Source organism: Rhinatrema bivittatum, chromosome 5 (assembly GCF_901001135.1).
Source record: "Rhinatrema bivittatum chromosome 5, aRhiBiv1.1, whole genome shotgun sequence".
Taxonomy (NCBI): Eukaryota; Metazoa; Chordata; class Amphibia; order Gymnophiona; family Rhinatrematidae; genus Rhinatrema; species Rhinatrema bivittatum.
Window position 1 is genome coordinate 224,379,021 of NC_042619.1, and position 20,251 is coordinate 224,399,271.

The 20,251-nt window shown below is 49.1% G+C and overlaps 1 protein-coding gene across 2 annotated transcripts in view; it reads right to left on the reverse strand.

Annotated features, from left to right (window-relative positions):
- The window catches only part of MAP3K15 (mitogen-activated protein kinase kinase kinase 15), a 257,005-nt gene that overhangs the window by 89,509 nt on the left and 147,245 nt on the right, over positions 1-20,251 (reverse strand). For both annotated transcript variants that reach the window (XM_029603361.1, XM_029603362.1), the window contains 3 exons: positions 13,020-13,190; positions 11,292-11,404; positions 2,344-2,503 (listed from right to left, as the gene is read on the reverse strand). In XM_029603361.1, the coding sequence (XP_029459221.1) occupies positions 2,344-2,503; positions 11,292-11,404; positions 13,020-13,190 (444 nt within the window). The remainder of the gene's footprint in view (positions 1-2,343; positions 2,504-11,291; positions 11,405-13,019; positions 13,191-20,251) is intronic.

A 20,251-nucleotide genomic window follows, 5' to 3' on the forward strand; every position in this document is an offset into this window, starting at 1 on the left:
CCTTTCTTCCAGAGGAGATGGTTCTGATAAAATGTCCTCTGTGGATGTATTGGTGTCAACATCTTCCCATGTGTCAGAAAAGGTCTCTAACCGAGATCCTGAAGTAGGGAAGAAGGTCGGTACTATAGGACGTGTTGGCACCAATGGATCCTTCCATGGTCTCGATGGAAGATGCGGTGGCATCGATGTGGATTTCAGTGGTACTGAAGGCATCGAGGGGAAACATAGGCCTCTCGGCCCCAAGAGCCCCGATGGACCAGGTATCGGATCCGGCATCGGTGGAATAGGTGTTGACAGAGGATTGGAGTCCGTGCTGTCATCTTCTGAGGACCCCGGAATGGGTATCGGGGCTTTCAGAGACTTTGCGGGTTGTTTTGGCATCGGTAACCTAGGTTGTTTTGGAAGGGCACCGATGAGCGTATCCAGTCGGCTTAGCAGCGGTGTGATCATCGATGGCTCCGGTGTCGGTGTCGGTATAGGGGCCGGCACCGATGGCTGTAAGTCTCAGAGAGCAGCGAGTACTGCCAGGAGGATGAGACTGTCCTGTTCCTCCCTGAAAGCTGAAGTAGATATCGCAGCTACAGGGGGAGGCAGGCTAGGTGCTAGCCTGCCGGTATAGGGGCTCAGCCAGTAGCGCCTAGCCTGTCGGTATAGGGGCTCAGTACCCGGCACTGATATCGGTGAGGATCACCTTGGTTTCTCGGGTGGAGAGGGGGTTGGAGGCTCCTCTATCCGTGTCCTCTTCACAATCGGCTCGATAGCCATCGAGGCCGATGTGGTGTCAGTGCCAGCACCGGGAGTAGACTCGCGTTGGTGCCGGTGTCGGTGCTTCCCTTGGTGCTCAGTCCGGTCTTTCTCCGGTACCGAGGAAGACGATGCGGATGCCTTGGATGGGGTCGGTGACGGATGGTCACCGCTGCCCTGGTGCTCCAGGCGAGGTTTGATGACAAATTTATTCGATGCTCCTGCCGGTGACGACTGGGTGGACGTCGATGGAGTCAATCGGATTTTAAAAAGGGACTCCATCTTGTCGAGATGAGCCCGCCTACCCTTCGGGGTCATCTGGGCACAACTTGGGTAGTGAGAAATGTTGTGTGATGAGGCGAGGCACAGCATACAGACATCATGTGGGTCAGTAATCGACATCGTACAGGGACACTCCGGGCATTTTCTAAAACCTGTTGCCATGATAGAAAAAGGGGAGGCTCAAAAATGATCAATGGCCTGTGGACACCGAAAAAATAGGGGAGGCAGGAATCAACCGAAGACAGGAGAATTCACTCACCAAGCGACAATGATCAATATCGCAATGGGACACCCATGTGAGGGAAGTTTTTGGAGAAATAAACTTCAAGTATTCCGTGAGGAAATTTTTTGTGAGAAAACTCACAGAGCTCCTAACCGTGAGGCAAACTGCAGTGCGGAAAAAAAGAGACTGAAGGGAGACCCCTGTGGCTACAGGGATTATGGCATGCTGGACTTTCTCAGTGTGCCAGCCAAAAGTTCTAGAAACTTTGACAGAAAAGTTTTCCGTGATAGGGCTCCGTCCAGTGACGTCACCCACATGTGAGGACTATCATCCTGCTTGTCCTGGGAGAAAAACAAATTGCTGGTTAAGTGCTGATAAGCTTTTCTTACAGGTTGCTGCACTTCTGCCTACAAACTGCATTCCAACACCAAGTACTACAAAATGCTGAGTGACCTCCCCCTTCTCCCTCCCCCCTGTCAACAATTGAACAAACTCCAAGAGTTATCAGTATAGTTATAGCCAAATGGATGGGGCCTTTTGTCTCTTATCTGTAACAGTCAGTATCTCACAGGCCACCATACTTCCAGCAAAATCACACAGGGCAGCAGAACTGCTCTGTGACTGCTGATATTTGGCAAGACTGGGCAGACTGGATGGGCCATATGGTCTTTTTCTGCCACTATATTTCTATGTTTCTAGGCTTATAATGGACAACTATTACCTAGAAGAAGCTTTGTAAAGGTGTTTAGGCTCTGGTTATTACGACAGTGATTCCTGCAGTGATAGACTGGGGCTATCGCAGCAAGTTCCAGGTATAAATAATATTATTCTGAATTGCACAGCGCTACTGAATGCTCTTTACAGATAAACCGAACTGGTACCCATTCAGTCTGTCTTGGAAGGATGAAAGTTTCAGCCAAACACATTAAGATTTGAGCCAATGAACCGCCCATCCCCCCTCCCCCCCCCATCCTAGTTCTATACAGAAGCAATAAGCTGACAGCCCCAAGCAGCGGCGATCTCCCTGTAGCTTAGGGTCCACAGAAAGGAGAAATGAAAGGCAGGACTCGGCCGTGCCATGCGCCGTCACTCACCAAACCGGTGGCTTCAGCTTGAAGAGCCTTTCGGCCGCCTGCACAGCCTTCCCGATGTCGCTGGCCAGCATGCTCACATTGAAGAACTGCCCCACGTCCCAGTAATTGTTCATCTTCTCCAGACTCCCCTTCCTCCCCAGCAAACTGTTCAGCCGTACCCCTGGGGAAGAGAAGAGAGAAGCTGTCTGGCAGGCAGAGAGGGGGAGAGAGCTCTCTGCTTTTAAATGTTCACTGCTGGTGCCCACCCCTGTGCTACTCCTTGGATGGAGCGAGAGTCTCTGACCTTCTCCTCCCTGCACCAGACGCGTGGGGCGGGAAGGAGGAGTGGACGACCCTTGCAGGTCAAACAGCAGCAGTGAGAGGTTCGGTCTCAGAAGAGACTTTCCCTTCTGGTCCTCACCCAGCAAGGGGTCCTGTGTCACTCAGGTAGCTGTCCTGGGGAGGGGGAAAGGGGTGAGAAGGGGAAAAAGATCTGATGTCCTGTGCTTTAAGGTGACAGCAGGTTACACGTGTAAGCAGCACTAACGCACACAAGTGGTACTTTGTAAAAGCCTGGGGTATGTGCATACCAGCAGTATCGCGTGTAAAAGTAATCAAGGAAAGGGTTGGTTTAGGGGCATTCCGGAGAAGAGCTTAGTGGTTCACGTGCAAGTTTGTATTTTGTAATTGTTACACGCGCATTTATTACCAAACTTATGCGCACGCATTCAGGGAGTCAGGGAGGTGAAATCATACTGGTCTTAGCTGCAGTTTTTGAGTGGGAGCTCTGGGTTAAGTGGTGGGGGGCAGGATGAAGTGGTGATTAAACATGCACGCACAAGTATTTTCAGAAGTGGAGTATGCGCACACAGGGGTGGATTTTAAGAGCCCTGCTCGCGTAAATCCGCCCGGATTTACGCGAGCAGGGCCCTGCACGCCGGTGCGCCTATGTTCAATAGGCCTACCGGTGCGCGCAGAGCTCCGGGACTCGCGTAAGTCCCGGGGTTTTCTGAGGGGGGCGTGTCGGGGCGGGGACGAGCGGCGCGCCTTTTTCGGGGTGGGACGCAGCGTTTCGGGGGCGGGCCCGGGAGCGTGGTTTCGGCCCGGGGCGGTCCGGGGGCGTGGCCGTGCCCTCCGGAACCGCTCCCGGGTCATGTCTAGCCGCGCCAGTGGCCCGCTGGCGCGCGGGGATTTACTTCTCCCTCTGGGAGGCGTAAATCCCCCAACAAAGGTAGGGGGGGGGTTTAGACAGGGCCGGGGGGGTGGGTTAGGTAGAGGAAGGGAGGGAAAGGTGAGGGGAGGGCGTTAGCGAATTCCCTCCGAGGCCGCTCCGATTTCGGAGCGGCCTCGGAGGGAATGGCGGCAGGCTGCGCGGCTCGGCGCGCGCCGGCTACACGGAATAGGCAGCCTTGCGCGCGCCGATCCAGGATTTTAGCGGCTACGCGCGTATCTACTACAATCCCGCGTACTTTTGTTTGCGCCTGGAGCGCCAACAAAAGTACACGAACGTGCCGTTTTTGAAAATCTACCCCACACTGTGGTAAATACTCGCACATGTTACAATTATTTTGTGCATAAAATATGTGCATGCACTTTTACAAAATGGCTACAGAAAATGTGCTCGTACTGAAACATACGCACGAATATTCGGGGCAGAGATACACTCCTGTCACACAGTTAATAAAATACAGGCACAAATGTATGTGCCCTCACTTATACCTGTTGAAAATTATCCCACCTAGGTTTTATTTTTTTTTATAAAGTTCATAAATTTTTAACAAAGATGAGCAGCACTACTTTAGGAGTTGAAGCTGCAGACATCATAATAATCACCAGCATACGCCACCATAGGGGATCCAGGAATCTTCACATGTGCAAGGATTTACACAAATTCCAACACTTAGAAACACATTCACTTACCCAATATTAGCAAACATTAGGGAACAGGAACAAAATTATGTCTGATTAATCATTAGAATACGTGGAAATCTAATTTATACTTGTTAGTGACTGGCAGGAATCCAAGCACTAGGTAATATTCCTTCTGTAAACTAGAAAATGATCAGACAGCGCTAAAGTATCTTACAGAGCTTTTGCATAATTTATTTGAACAACTGCATTTGTGTGCACCCAGTGCAAAGAGCCCCTGTCTCTCAGAGAATGAGTCCGATCTCTGAAGGCTAGAGTGGCAGACCTGAAGGAGCTGAGGCAGACAGAGAGATATATAGATGAGACCTTCAGGGACATAGTACACAAGTCCCAACTCCAGTCTGGCAGCCCTGGTGCTGCTTTGGAAGAGGAAGGTCTCCTGGTCAGAAAGCATCAAACTGGTGTAACTGGAAATGATCCACTAGCAAGGACCTGCTCTCCAGGCGGTACATTGTCCTCTCGCACCGAGGATGTGTCTCCCAGGGCTACTGCCCAGGAGGGAAGGGTTAGGTTGGCCATCATAGTTGGTGATTCGATTATTAAGAATGTAGACAGCCGGGTGGCTGGTGGGTGTGAGGATCGGCTGGTAACATGTCTACCTGGTGCGAAGGTGGCGGACCTCACGCATCACCTAGATAGGATTTTAGACAGAGCTGGGGAGGAGCCGGCTGACATGGTACATGTGGACACCAACAGCAAAAGAAAATGTGGGAGGGAGGTTCTGGAAGCCAAATTTAGGCTCTTAGGTAGGAAGCTGAAATCCAGAACCTCCAGGGTAGCATTCTCTGAAATGCTCCCTGTTCCACATGCAGGTCCCCAGAGGCAGGCAGAGCTCCGGAGTCTCAATGCGTGGATGAGTCAATGGTGCAAGGAAGAGGGATTCAGTTTTGTAAGGAATTGGGGAAACTTGTGGGGAAGGAGGAGTCTTTTCCAAAGGGAAGGGCTCCACCTTAACTAGGGTGGAATTAGGCTACTGGCACTAACCTTTAAAAAGGAAATAAAGCAGCTTTTAAATTAAATCAAAGGGGAAAGCCAACAGTTGCTCAGCAACGCATGGTTTGGAGGGAGGTATCTTTGAAGGAAACTAATTAGGACTACATATTGTATATAAAAAACTTATATATAAAAAATTTGTTCCCAATCACGTGTATATATACCTCCTTTAATTGTGGATACCCCCCTATATATCAGAATCTCCCCCTCCCCACCCCTATATATCAGAATCTCCCCCTCCCCACCCCCGTTTAGATAACCTCTTTCATGTATCACACTTTTATAATTTTACTTATATAATCTAATCTGTTATTTGTATGCTCTGAATGTTCCTTATTTAATTATCTAATTACGCAAAAATTGTAAAGCCTGTTGCTCAGTTCTGTTATATGTAAACCGACGAGATGTTCCCAACGTTCGTCGGTATATAAAAGTTACTAAATAAATAAATAAATAAATAATTAAACATTAGAGTTAAGACATCCCAACAGAGAGGTTTCAATAATATGAAAAGTAGTCCATTTGCCATGGGAACCTGGGCTGAGAGATTCCAGTTTATCCCTGTCGACTGAGAAGCAGAATGTGGATGCACGCAGAAAACACGTGTTCAGATTTTTTTGGTTGCTGATGCTGGAGGTGGGATGGGAGAGGAGTATATAGCAATGAATGATGACATTGGCTTGGTGGAGTCTCGGAGGCATTATGGAGGACGGATGGCCAGTGGGATGATGCTGTACCAGGGTGCAAATTGTATCACAATGATAGAGGGGAGCGACTTGGTGGCAGGATGGTGTTTTGCGTCCAGGATGGAATGGGTTTCAACAGGATAGGGATCCTGTGGGAGACAACGCACAATCAAATCTTTGTGGGTAGAAACCCCTTGTATGTTGGGGAAGAGTGTAGTGGTGGGGGTGTCCTGCCATCCACCTGGCCAGGAATGGGACAGATGGTGAAATGCTGGGAGATTGTGGGGAGGCTGACTAGATTGGTAGTGCAGTAGTGATGGGGGATTTCTATTGCCCCAGTGTTTGCTGGGTAGGTGTAGCATTGAGATGTGCTGGGGAGATGGAGTTCCTCGATGGAATGGATGACAGTTTTGTGGAGCAGTTGGTTCAGGAACTAATGAGAGAGAGAGCAATTTTAAATCTAATTGATTTTGTGGGAGAGGTGGCAGTGGTGGGACCGCTTGGTGGTAGTAATCATAATATGATCAAATTTGAATTGAAGACTGGAGGGGGAACAGTGGATAGGCCCATGGCTCTAGCACTGGGCTTTCAAAGGGAGGCTTTGATGAAGTGGGAAAGATGGCTATGGAGGGGCTGAGGGTGCAGCTGCAAAGGTTAGAAGTGTGCAACAGGCGTGGACATTGTTGAAAACTGCCATTTTAGAAGCTCAGTCCAGATATATTCCATGCATTGGGAAAGGTGTAGGGAAGGCCAGACGATTGCTGACATGGTTAAAGAGTTTGGTGAAAGAGGCTATTTTAGCCGAAAGCTCTTCATTCAAAAATTGGAAGAAGGATGCATCTGAAGAAAATAGGATAAAGCATAAGCATTGGCAAATTAAATGTAATACAGTGATAAGACAAGTTAAAAGAGAATTTAAAAAGAAGTTGGCCATAGAGGCAAAAGCTTACAATAAAAACTTTTTAAAATATATCTGAAGCAGAAAAATTATGAGGGAGTCAGTTGGACTGTTAGATGATCAAGGGGTTAAAGGGGTACTTAGGGAAGATAAGGCCATCAGAGAAAGACTAAATGAATTCTTTGCTTCAGTGTTTACTGAAGAGGATGTTGAGAAGATACCCGTTCCGGAGATGGTTTTCAAGGGTGATAATTCAGATGAACTGAACCATATCACGGTGAACCTGGAAGATGTAGTAGGCTGGATTGACAAACTGAAGAGTAGTTAATCACCTGGACCGGATGGTAGACACCACAGGGATCTGAAAGAACTGAAAAATGAAATTTCAGATATATTACAATTAATTTGTAACTCATCATTAAAATCATCCATTGTCCCTGAAGACTGGAAGGTGGTCAATGTAATCCTGATATTTAAAAAGGGCTCTAGGGGTGAACCGGGAAATTACAGACTGGTGAGCCTGACTTCAATGCCGGGAAAAATCGTTGAAACTATTATAAAGAATAAAATCATAGTACATTTAGATAGACATAGTTTAATGGGACAAGCCAGCATGGATTTACCTAAGTGAAGTCTTGCCTCACAAATCTTCTAAATTTTTTGAAGGGGTGAATAAACACGTGGATAAAGGTGAACCAGTAGATGTGGTATATTTGGATTTTCAGAACATATCTGACAAAGTCTTCCATGAGAGGCTTCTAAGAAACTAACAAGTCATGGGATAGGGCAATGTCCTTTTGAGGATTGCAAACTAGTTAAAAGACAGGAAACAGAGTAGGATTAAATGGTCTGTTTTCATAGTGGAAAAGGGTAAACAATGGACTGCCTCAGGGATCTGTACTTGGACCAGTGATGTTTAATCTAACTAGATAAATGAAGCTTGACCGACGTGCCCACAAATGCGCAGTAGAGAGCAGCTCTACTGCGCATGTGCGGGCGAGCACGTCAGTCTTAGGCAGCGTCAAAAAAAACCAAAAAACATGGCGGCAGCGGTGGTAGCAGCGGCAGCGGGCAGCGGTAGCGGCGGCGGTAGCGGGCGGCAGCGGCGGCGGTAGCGGTAGCGGGCGGCGGCGGTAGCGGCAGCGGGGGCGGGCGGCGGTGGCGGTAGCGGGCGGCAGCGGAGGCGGTAGCGGCGGGCGGCAGTGGGCGGCGGCGGTAGCGGCAGTGGGCAGCGGCAGCGGTAGCGAGGGAGGGAGGAGAGAGAGAGAGGGAGGGAGGGACGGACTAAGTGGGAGGGACGAAGAGAGAGAGTGGGAGGGAGTGACTGAGTGAGAGGGAGGGATTGAGTGAGGGGGAGGGACTGAGTGAGGGGGAGTGAGCGGGACTGAGGGAGAGGGAGGGAGTGAGTGGGACTGAGGGAGAGGGAGGGAGGGAGTGGGACTGAGGGAGAGTGAGTGGGACTGAGTGTGAGTGAGAGGGAGAGAGGGGGAGGGAGTGAGTGAGACTGAGTGGGAGGGAGGGACTGAGTGAGAGGAGAGGGAGGCTGGGGAGGAGTGGGTGAGTGGGTGGGAGGGAGGTAGGGGAGAGAGAATGAGGGAGGTAGGGGAGAGAGAATGAGGGGGAGGTGAGAGACAGAGGGATGTAGCCCGTTTTAACGGGCTTAACGGCTTGTATATTTATAAATGATCTGGAAAGGGGTACAATGAGTGAGGTGATCAAATTTGCAGATGACACAAAATTATGCAGAGTAGTTAAATCTCAAGCAGATTGAGATAAATTGCAGGAGGACCTTGTGAGACTGAAAGATTGGGCTTCCAAATGACAGATGAAATTTAATGTGGATAAGTGCAAGGTGATGCATATAGGGAAAAATAACCCTTACTGTAGTTACACGATGTAAGGTTCCATCTTAGGAGTTACCATCCAGGAAAGAGATCTAGGCATCATAGTGGATAATACATTGAAATCATTGGCTCAGTGTACAGTGGCGGTCAAAAAAGCAAAAAGAATGTTAGGAATTATTTGGAAGGGAATGGCAAATAAAACAGTGGATGTCATAATGCTTCTGTATCACTCCATGGTGAGAGCGCACCTTGAATACTGTGTGAAATTCTGGTCACCACATCTCAAAAAAGATAGTTGCACTGGAGAAAGTGCAGAGAAGGGTGACCAAAATGATAAGGGGCATGGAACAGCTCCCCTGTGAGGAAAGGCTAAAAATGTTAGGGCTGTTCAGCTTGGAGAAGAAACAGCTGAGGGAGGATATGATAGAGGTCTACAAAATCATGAAAGGACTTGAACATGTTAATGTAAATCAGTTATTTACTCTCTCAGATAATAGATGGACTCCATGAAGTTAGCAAGTAGCTCATTTAAAACAAATCATAGAAAATTATTTCACTCAATGCATAGTTAAGCTCTGGAATTCATCGCCAGAGGATGTGGTTATGGCAGTAAGTGGGTTTAAAAAAGATTTGGTTAAGTTCCCAGAGAAGTCCACAAACTGCTATTAATCAATATGGAATAGTAGCTTGGGATCTAATAAGAACATAAGATATGCCATACTGGGTCCATTATGCCCAGCATTCTGCAAGTACCCAAACATTTGTGTTTGGTTACTTGCTAGGTACTTGTGACTTGGATTGGCCACTGTTGGAAACAGCATGCTGGGCTTGATGGATCCATGGTCTGACCCAGTATGGCATATCTAATGTTCTTATTAGCTCCCAAGCTACTATTCCTTATTGATTAATAGCAGTTTGTGGACTTCGTCTCTAGGAACTTAGCCAAATCTTTTTTAAACCCAGTCACACTAACTACCATAATCACATCCTCTGGCGATGAATTCCAGAGCTTAACTATGCCTTGAGTGAAAAAGGATGCTGGGCTTGATGGATCTGTGGTCTGACCCAGTATGGCATATCTTATGCTCTTCTGATTATGTGGTTTTCTTTTTGCCTACATAAGTTAATTCTCAAGTGCCACTAGTGTAGACAGCCAATCTACAGATACAGCCATTTGGTGCAGTTTACAATGCACTGTGAGGATTTTAATTGATAAAACGAATCAATTCTTAATTCTTTCCAAAATAAAATGTGAATAAAAGCTGTACAGGGGCCGGCCCGGTGGCAAATGCTGCGCACTGGCACATGGAAGGTCCCCAGGTCAAATCCTGGCTACGGTCTTCCGCTCCCCAATCAGCCAGGGCTGGAGAAGCTATAGCAGCAGTGCTCAGAGCCCCCTTGGGGAGTGGGAGGGATTTATGGTCCTTGCCTATGGGCATAACCTAGCAGTTATATTCAGGGCTCAGGATTGCAGTGTTTGGGAAGAAGTCCTGCAGCATGGCTCCCAGTCCAGTATTAAACGCATGTCAGGAGGAGAAATAAAACAGGGGAAAAATCCGCAGGTAGTCGCGAATGAAGGCTCAGGGTGCCGGATCCGGGCCCCAGTTCCGGTTGAGCTGGGAGTGTAAAGAAACAGACAGAAATCGCTGGGGTGAAAGGTGGCCAATTGTGCTCACAATGTATCGGAGGTCTCAACCAGACCTTGCCCTTTAAGTGATGTCAGCATAGGGAGGTATACCACTCCCCTCTGGGAGGGGCTGTGAGCCCGAATAAAAAGGCCGCACCTATGTGATGCAGTCAGAGGGTCAGTGTCAGCCTAAGTCCAGGGCTCAGGTAGGTCTGTCTCCTCCACAGAGTGATGTCAGAGACTTCAGGATTTGACGTCTGAAAGCCTGCAAGAGGAGATTCTGCCAGAAGAGGATTTCTGGAGAAGAGTGACAGCCTGGACCAAGGAAGGTGCTAGAGCCAAGAAGAGTGATGCACAGACCTGCCCCTTACTGGACAGAGAAGAAAGGGATAAGAGGTTAGGAAGAATAGCTCCCAGAAGAGAGCTGAGGAAATTGTAACCTGAGAAACTTGGTTTGCAGCGGAGAATTCTGATGGGGAAGACACCTGTGAGACTTTTCTATCAGGAGAAGCTCATCTAAGAGGACGGAGTTGAGTGAAGGGTTGAGGCATCTGCCTACTTACCAGGTATTGGAAAGTTCCCAGGAAAGGAGTGTCCCTACCCCTATGAGCTGATAGTTTGGAAGGTGGATGAGCATCTTGTGAAAAGCGACAGGGTTTAATTTTTCGAGTGCTTTTTTCTGGATTTTTGTTAACCTGCTCTGTAACATCGATAAAGACTATTTTTTTGAACAACAATCTGAGCATCATTGTGGTGATTCGTGGAGACAGCAAAAGAGCCCCAGCCTGAGTAAAACTCCAAGGGCTTTGGAAAGCAAATCTTTTGCTGCCTCCTCCCCCCATTCAGGAATTCCAGGAGGACATAGGGCCTTGCGTGATCTGTTCCCCTCCCGGTGTACCCCTGTGCCCAAGAGCTGACCAGGACACGGGCGACGCAAACAACAACAACAACACAATAAACCATGCAGAGGGAGTATCAAGCATGTGCTTTACCTATTTTCCTCAGCTCTATGGAAGATTCAAACTGCTGCCCGGCAACAATGAGCAGAACGGCGAGGTTAATTCCAGAGTACAGGGTCGGCTGGAGCTCAAATCCTTTCCGGTACCTGCAGACAAATCTGACTTTAGCTTTCTTCTTTGCCTCCATCTAAAAGGCCAGCCCCACTCTCCAAAACACATGCACACCGTAACCCACACAGATATTCAACACCAAACCCCAACCCCTTCTCTTCCCCAACGCACACACGCATAAACACTCTCTTGCACACATTCGTGTGCATGTATGCACATACACACACACCAAAGTGGAATAACAGAGCCCACGCTGCTTGGGCAAGGCTCTGTGTAAGCTTTTCTAAGGTTCATCTCCGCCTCCTGCAATCATGGCTTCCATTAGTCCAGACCCGGGGCCTGGCTGTGAAGAGGCAGCTCACGGCACCAAAACTCTGCCAGACCATATCTGTGCATCAGGTGGGAGTTTGACCCCATCTGCACATCTGACTGGCACTAAAGGTAAACACTTACCATGCCCTTCAGCTAGAAGGTGGCAGCTGTAAGTGACCGGGCTATCTCTCTGTCTGCTTGTTTCTCTCCCTTTCTGGTAAAAGGCAAATTCACCTCTTTTCTTTTTTCAGGTGTCAGATTCCCAGCACTCTGAGATCGGGGTGTAAATAATCACTATCATGCATTACACTTTTGTTTCTAGAAAGTGAGTACTGTATTAGACCACTCAATTAATTAAAACAAAACCCAGAAAACAGCAGAGCATGGATATCATCATTATTGCGCTAACAATCATGCCGTCAGGTCTGCTTGTTGGTTTTCATTCACAATAGTCATTGGTATGTTTGTTTTCGAGAATGAAACAAAATCGATTCAGGGGTATGGGAAATACTATAACATTGCTCGTCACCACAAGGGAATGGGATTGAAAGAAAGCATGGATGGTTACAGAGAGGGAAGGAAAAAATGCAGACGCATGTATGTCTGAAATAAACCAGATGCAGAGACTGGAAGGTGGACAGAGTTGAAAATATATGGGAGGTGATTTTTCTTTGTTAAGGATGCCTTTATTTATATATTAGACCGCTCCTGTCTTGGTTACTGATATTAAAATGATTCTGAATAGATAAACTATGCTATACAAAGTGAGAGTAGCATCCTTCTAATGTTACATTCAAAGTGTATATATAAAAAATTCTTGTGAATTCAATAAAAATATATGAACACAAACCTCCACTGTCGCATTTGATTGGAAATATTTTACGTGGTTAATTTGCCAGTGAAAATTGCTGTTTGGATACGAACAGACTGAGGATTTGTAATTGCAAAGAAAAAACTGTTATGTACTATGGCTTGGTAAATGATTATATGACTGGAACTTTTTTTGTCATCTTAAGAATTGCGTTATCTGGTTTGATGTGACAAATGTAAGGTCTGTTTGATGGTATGATACCTTGCCTACATGACCCTAATATTTAGAGTTGAGTACGGCCCATATAGGTCACCATCAGTTCTTTTTGTGGAATGACATGTCATCACATCAATGTGATGTTACCACAGCTCTATCCCCTACTGGTTGGAGAGCGACAGACAAACAGAAAGAGAGAGAGAGAGAGAGAGAGACGTTGACAGAACGAGTGATCACGCAAGGACTCATCAGTTCTTACAAACACTCGCAAGCTTCTTCATTGATGCACAAACCAAGTGACTTTGCATCACCATTCAATGGCGCTGTCCCTGCTCTTGGTGTCCTTGCAGTCCGAGTCTAGGAACATGTCCTTGTAGATCCTCCCACAGAGGCAGAACATGTCTGGGGCCGGGTGATCACATGTCTGGAGGACCTGCAGCATTACTTGCAGAGCTTTCTCCCGGTCGCCTACGTTGTTCCTTCTGAAACGTAAGCAGAAAAAAAAAGCAAGAAGTTGCAAATTAAATCACAGGAGATGTCTGGAGGGTAGGTGTGGGGGGGGGGGGGGGCGGCAGCATGGCTCATGCACTTGGGGAGGACAATGTTCAGAACAACTTATCTGAGTACATCGAAACTAACATTGTTATTATAAATGTAGGCAGCAAACAAAATTACAATAAAATAAATATAAAATCATTCAGTGCCAGAGTAAATAAATAAATAACAGAACTCAAATAATACAAGAACGTTAATGTCCTAATTAAGCAAAACTAATAGGGATGAGAGTGTGGAAGTTACAGTAATATAATGGTTAGATTACGCAATATCCAAGCAGAAGAATAAAAATTAACAAATTAAAATAATTACAATTAAAACAAAATACCCATAAATAAAACATATGATAATAAACAAACACAATTGGAAACCAATAAAACTTCAAATACAGCTACAAACAAGGTTAATCATAAGCTTCTGAAAATAAACAGGCTTTTAGCATCTTTCTGAACTTGTGGTAGCCTTTCTCGAATCGGATGGTGAGCAGAAAGAAGTTCCATAGACATGGGGCCAGGTAGCTGAAATTGATTTCACGCGTGGTTTCCAACCTGACATCCTTAGAAGAGGGCAGAACTAGTAGCTCTTGTTGAGAGGAACAAAGCAACCATCCTGGAGGATAAGGAGCAATTTGTCCACCATAGAGCTTCATAGGTTAAACACCCAATTTTAAATTGAATGTGCAGGCTAACCTGAAGCCAATGTAAATCTTTCAGAAGAGGGGTAACATGATCGTATTTGGACTTGCTGAAAATCAGTGTAGCGGTTGTGTTTTGTACTAGTTGGAGTCTTCTTAATTGAATAGTTGTAAGCCCATGAAATAATTAATTGCAATAATCAATTCTAGTTAGAATAAGGGAATGGGTGAGAGTTTTAAAATCAGTCATTGCAAGAAATGGTCAAAGCAGACGAATGAACCGAAGAAAACAAATAACAGCTTTGCATCAAATGAAAGATATGACTATAGAAAGATAGTGCGGAATCAATTTTGTTACCTAGTGTGGTGACTACTTCCTAAATCTGGATTGAGCTGCCAGCAAAAATGAGAGTGAGAAATGGATGAGAAGTATTTTTCTTGCCAAACCAGATTGCTTCATATTTTTCTGAGTTAAGTTTGAGTTTGGCAGATTTAAACCTGTCGGCTACCTTACATAAACAGTCATTTAGGGTAGAAAGTGCATGCAGTGAGCCTACTGTTAGGAGAGTGGACCCTTGGGTTGGCTGGGACGGATGGTGATGCACTGTGGGTGCCCACAGTGGACGTCGCAGCCGGGAGGCGGCGCTGAAGAGAGAACCCACAAGCTTCACCCTTGGAAGCCCGCGGTCCCCCCGGGAGGAGCCCGTGAGGACCCGAGCTGCTAGGACTTAGGCGAGATCCTCTGCGACCGAGGAACGTGGCTGGCACCTGGGGGTTGATGAAGACTTCACCCTTGGAAGCCCGCGGTCCCCCCGGGAGGAGCCCGTGAGGACCCGAGTCGCTGGGACTTAGGCGAAACACCCTGGAGGGCGAGGAGACGGATACCTGTGGGTGACAAGAAGCCAGAAGTCAGTGGACGAGCCAAGGTCGGAAGCCAGGAACAGAAGCTGAAGCCAGAAGTCATTGGACGAGCCAAGGTTGGAAGCCAGGTGTCAGAAGCCGAAGACAAATCCAAGGGTGGAAGTGGAGTCGGAAGTCCAGGGACGGAAGCCAGGGTCAGGAACCAGAAGACAGGATCAGCAATCTGGAGCAGAAACCAGCAACTCTAAGCCGAGAACCTTGTTGCAAGGCAAGGTTTAGGGCCAGCTTCAGGATTTAAATAACCCTGCAGCGTCTGACATCATCCGTAGGGTTGTGCTGAGTTTTTACGCTCTGGCCCCTTTAAGGCCAGAGCCCCTGCACATGTGCGTGCCTAGGGGGCGGGACCAACCACGGAGGATCAACGGTGTCTCCCTCGAGGAGGGAACGCCGCGGCAGGAGCCAGGTCGGGCCTAGACAGCCGAAGAGGAGTTCCTGCGGCCCGGGCCAGCCCCGAGGTAGGTGGAGGGACCAGGGCACGGCCCTGGACCGTAACAATACCCCCTCCCCTACGCCCCTTTCCTGGGGGTCTAGGTTTAGCAGGATGATCCACATGGAACTGATGGAGGAGGCCCTTGTCCAGTATGTTGGAGGCTGGCTCCCAGGAATTCTCTTCAGGACCTTAACCCTGCCAAGAGAGGAGGTACTCCCAACGTCTGTGATGGAATCGCACATCGAGGACCTCGTTGACTTGGTAGACTGTATCCTCGTGTGCCTCAGTGGTGGCTGGTGTGGGGGTCTTCCTATGGAAGATGGACAGAACCAACGGCTTCAGCAAGGAAACATGAAAGACGTTGTGGACTCTGAGCATAGGCGGGAAGCAGAGGCGATAAGAGACTGCCCCCACCCTTTCCATGATGGAGAATGGACCGATGTACTTGGGGCTAGGCGCATGGAGGGGAGCCGCAAGTGAAGATATTTCATACTCATCCAAACTTTCTCCCCGGGGAGAAAGATGGGGCTGGTCGTTGTAGACGGTCTGCAAACTTCTTAGTGACAACTGCAGTGCGTTGAAGCTTCTGTCGGGTAGAGCGCCAGAGACAACGTAACTGTTGGGCCGAGAGTTGTACAGCCAGAGATGGTACCGCCAACGGCAGGGGCAAGGGAGGTCGAAGTCGTTTCCCGTACACCATATAGAATGGAGAATTGCCGGTGGCAGAGTGTTTGTGGTGATTGTACGAGAACTCTGCCCATAGGAGCAGGGCCACCCAATCATTCTTTAATTCTCCCACGAAGGACCGGAGGAAGGTTTTCAATGTCCGGTTCGTGCGCTCCACTTGGCCATTAGCTTGAGGGTGGAAGGCGGTCATAAAATCTAGCTGAACCCTGAACGTTTTACAAAACACCCTCCAATATTTTGCCGTGAATTGTGAGCCCCGATCTGAGGCGATGTGTCGGGGGAGCCCGTGAAAGCGAAAGATGTGGTGAGTGAACAGGTTCGCGAGTTCGGGTGCTGAGGGCAACTTAGCGAGAGGGACGAAGTGGGCCATCTTGGAGAACCTGTCAATCGTAACCCAGATCACCGTCTTCCCTTCTGAAGCGGGTAGATCCACAATGAAGTCCGTGGACAAGTGGGTCCACGGCTCGGTGGGGACAGGTAGTGGCTGAAGAAGGCCCAGGGGCAGCTGGTAGGAGTCTTCTGTTGAGCACAGGTTGGGCAGGAGCTGACATAGAGCCGAACATCCTTCTTAAACTGGGGCCACCAGTAGTATTTTGAGAGTAATTCCTGGGTTCGTGCTACCCCTGGGTGACCGGCGGTCAGGGAGTCATGGGCCCAAGAGAGTACCTTCTTTCTTAGGCGAACCGGTACAACCGTCTTTCCCTTAGGGACCACGTCGGACGCCGCGAGAAGCACCTTGGCCGGGTCGAGTATGTATTGAGGCGGATTAGGGGTATCTTCCGTCTCTGCCGTACGGGAGAGGGCATCTGCCCGGATGTTCTTGGATGCTGGCCTGTAGCGGAGAGAAAAGTTGAAACGGCTAAAAAAGAGGGACCACCGAGCCTGTCGGGGGTTGAGGCGCCGGGTGCAACATAAGCATTTCAGATACTTGTGATCCGTATAAACGATCACCAGGTGTTGGGCTCCTTCTAGGCACTGGCGCCATTCCTCAAAGGCCAATTTGATGGCCAGAAGTTCCTTGTCCCCTATGCCATAATTCTTTTCTGCGGGTGAGAATTTCCGAGAAAAGTAAGAACACAGCAGGGATCTACCATTGCTGGAAATTTGACTCAGGACGGCTCCGACCGCCATGTCGGAGGCGTCAACTTCCACAATGAACTGACGTTGGGGATCCAGATGATGGAGACAAGTGTCCTGAAGGAAGGCTGTCTTCAGTTCTTGGACCGCTCATAGCACAGCTGCAGACCAGTTTCTAGCATCGGCTCCCTTCTTGGTGAGGGCTGTGAGCGGAGCCACCATCCTGGAGTAATGGGGTTTAAATTGTCAGTAGAAATTGGTGAAGCCAAGGAAGCGTTGAAGCACTTTGACCCCTACAGGTTGAGGCCAATCCTTGATGGCCGTTACCGTCTCTGGGTCCATGTGGAAACCCGTGGAGGGCACAATATACCTGAGAAAGGGTAGGGACTCTTGCTCAAATTGACACTTCTCCATTTTGGCAAAGAGCCAGTTATCCTGAAGCTTCTGCAGCACCTTGCGGACATCTCTGCGGTGCGTGTCCAGGTCCTTTGAGTAATTCAGCACATCATCCAGGTAAACAATGACCAAGGTATGCAACATATCCCTCAATACCTTGTTCATAAGGTTTTGGAAAACCACGGGAGCATTGCAGAGACCCTCATATTGAACGCGGTCTTCCACTCGTTGCCTGGTCGTATCCTCTCCAGGTTGTACGCCCCACGGAGATCCAACTTCGTGAACACCTTGGCTCCTTGTAGTCGATCCAGTAGCTCCGGAATCAATGGTAGCGGGTATCGGTCGCGTCGAGTAATATTATTCAGAAATCTATACAGGGCCGGAGAGAGCCATCCTTCTTTGCCACAAAGAAGAACCCAGCTCCAGCCGGGGAGTTAGATGGCCAAATGAACCCTCTGTCCAGGTTCTCCTGGATATATGCGGACATGGCCTGAGTCTCTGGGAGCGACAAGGGCTATACTCATCCCCGTGGCGGCGTGGTACCCGGGATCAGGTTGATAACACAGTCAAAGGGTCGGTGCTCCGGGAGGAGCTCGGTCTTTTCTTTCGAAAAGACATCCATGTAGTCTTGATAGTGTAGTGGCAGCGCCAGGGGGGTGGTCAGGAGAGGTACCAAGGGTCAAGGGACAGCGGTCAGGCAGGTGCCAAAGCAAGACGAGCCCCAGGATGCCACCTGGAGAGTATCCCAACGGATAACTGGGGAGTGCTTCCGAAGCCAGGGTAGGCCCAAGATAACCGGGTGCACGGATTTTTCCAATATGAGGAACGAGATCGCCTCTACATGTAGGAGCCCCATGTGCAGTGTTAGGAGCCTGGTACAATTAGAAATAGTCCCTGGAAGAGGGGTCCCATGAATGGAAGACACTCGGATAGGAGGCTTTTGAGGTTGGACCCCGATCTGCAGTTGCTGGACTAAATCCCAGAGGATAAAGTTCCCCCCGGCTCCGGAGTCGATCAAGGCTAGCGTATCGAAGTTCCTTCCAGGGAGGAGGATAGTCACTGAAACGGTGCATGGGGAGGCAGAAGTGGTGTTACCTAGAGTTAGCTCCCCAACTATCCCTAGGTCCTGGCATTTCCTGGCCACTCACCACACTGAGCAAGGAAGTGGCCCTTGACGGCACAGACCCCGGGCCTGACGTCTTCTTCTCTCCTCCTGAGAGATCGCACCTCGGCCCAACTGCATGAGTTCTGCGTCTTGATTCCCTGGAGAGGCAGAAGACGAGGGTACAGGTCGGGAAAATGGGGTTCCAGAGTGCCCACGTCTCCGAGCAGGTCTCCCCTCCCGGAAGCGGCGTTGGATACAGCGGTCCACGTGACCTGCCAGGTCGATGAGGCTCTTCAGATTGTCCGGGAGGTCCCTGGCCGTCAGCTCATCTTGGAGTCTTGGGGAGAAACTCTCCAGGAATACGCCATGAAGTCATTACCCGAGTTCAGCTCGGCTGCTAGTGTCTGGAATTCTAATGTATACTCGGACAGGGGCCGGTTGCCCTGGCTTAGCTGAAGTAACTCTAAGGCGGCGGTAGGCCTGTGGGAGGGCTTATCGAAGATCTGCCGGAAGGCTGTGACAAATTGCTCCAGGTTAGCCAGGTGGGAGTCCTGACGCTCCCATAGTGAGGAGACCCATGCCAGAGGTTTCCCGTCCAACAAGGTAATAATTTATTTATTTTATTTAAATACTTTTGATATACCGATACTCAAGACTGGTGTCTTATCGTACCGGTTTACATTGAAACAAGGGGTAACCAATTAACTATGAAAATAAAGTTACAAAGAACAAGGGGTTTACAGGATAATAATGTAGTTGGTTTTAATCCAATCCGTGGGAAACTGAGCTGGCAGTAGGTTGAACCGGATGAAACATTGATTAAGAAATCCTCGGCATAACTTGGCGTCCCCAGAGTACCGTAAGGGCGCCAGTAGTTGTGTGGGCAAGGCCGGTCCGATATCGGCCCCAGCTACGGGTACCAGGGGGCTGAGTGCAGCGGCTCCATCAATCCGATTGGCTAATCTCTGCAAGGTCGTCATCAGGGAATCAATGCAGATTTGTTGTTGTTGCAATCACTGTGCAATACTGGGAATGGCTTTCATGCCCGTGGCATCTGCCGGGTCCATGGCCTTGCAATCTGTTAGGAGAGTGGACCCTTGGGTTGGCTGGGACGGATGGTGTTGCACTGTGGGGGCCCACAGTGGACGTCACAGCCGGGAGGCGGCGCTGAAGACAGAACCCACAAGCTTCACCCTTGGAAGCCCGCGGTCCCCCCGGGAGGAGCCCGTGAGGACCTGAGCCGCTGGGACTTAGGCGAGATCCTCTGCGACCGAGGATCCGAGGAACGTGGCCAGCACCTGGGGGTTGATGAAGACTTCACCCTTGGAAGCCCGCGGTCAACCCCCAGGAGGAGCCCGTGAGGACCCGAGCCACTGGGACTTAGGCGAAATCCCCTGGAGGGCGAGGAGCCGGAAACCTGTGCGTGACGAGAAGCCAGAAGTCAGTGGACGAGCCAAGGTCGGAAGCCAGGAGTCTGAAGCTGAAGACAAAGCCAGGAACAGAAGCTGAAGCCAGAAGTCAGTGGATGAGCCAAGGTCGGAAGCCAGGAGTCAGAAGCCGAAGACAAAGCCAAGGGTGGAAGCGGAGTCGGACGTCCAGGGATGGAAGCCAGGGTCAGGAACCAGAAGACAGGAATCGAAGACAGGATCAGCAATCCGGAGCAGCAACTCTAAGCCGAGAACCTTGTTGCAAGGCAAGGTTTAGGGCCAGCTGCAGGGTTTAAATAACCCTGCAGCGT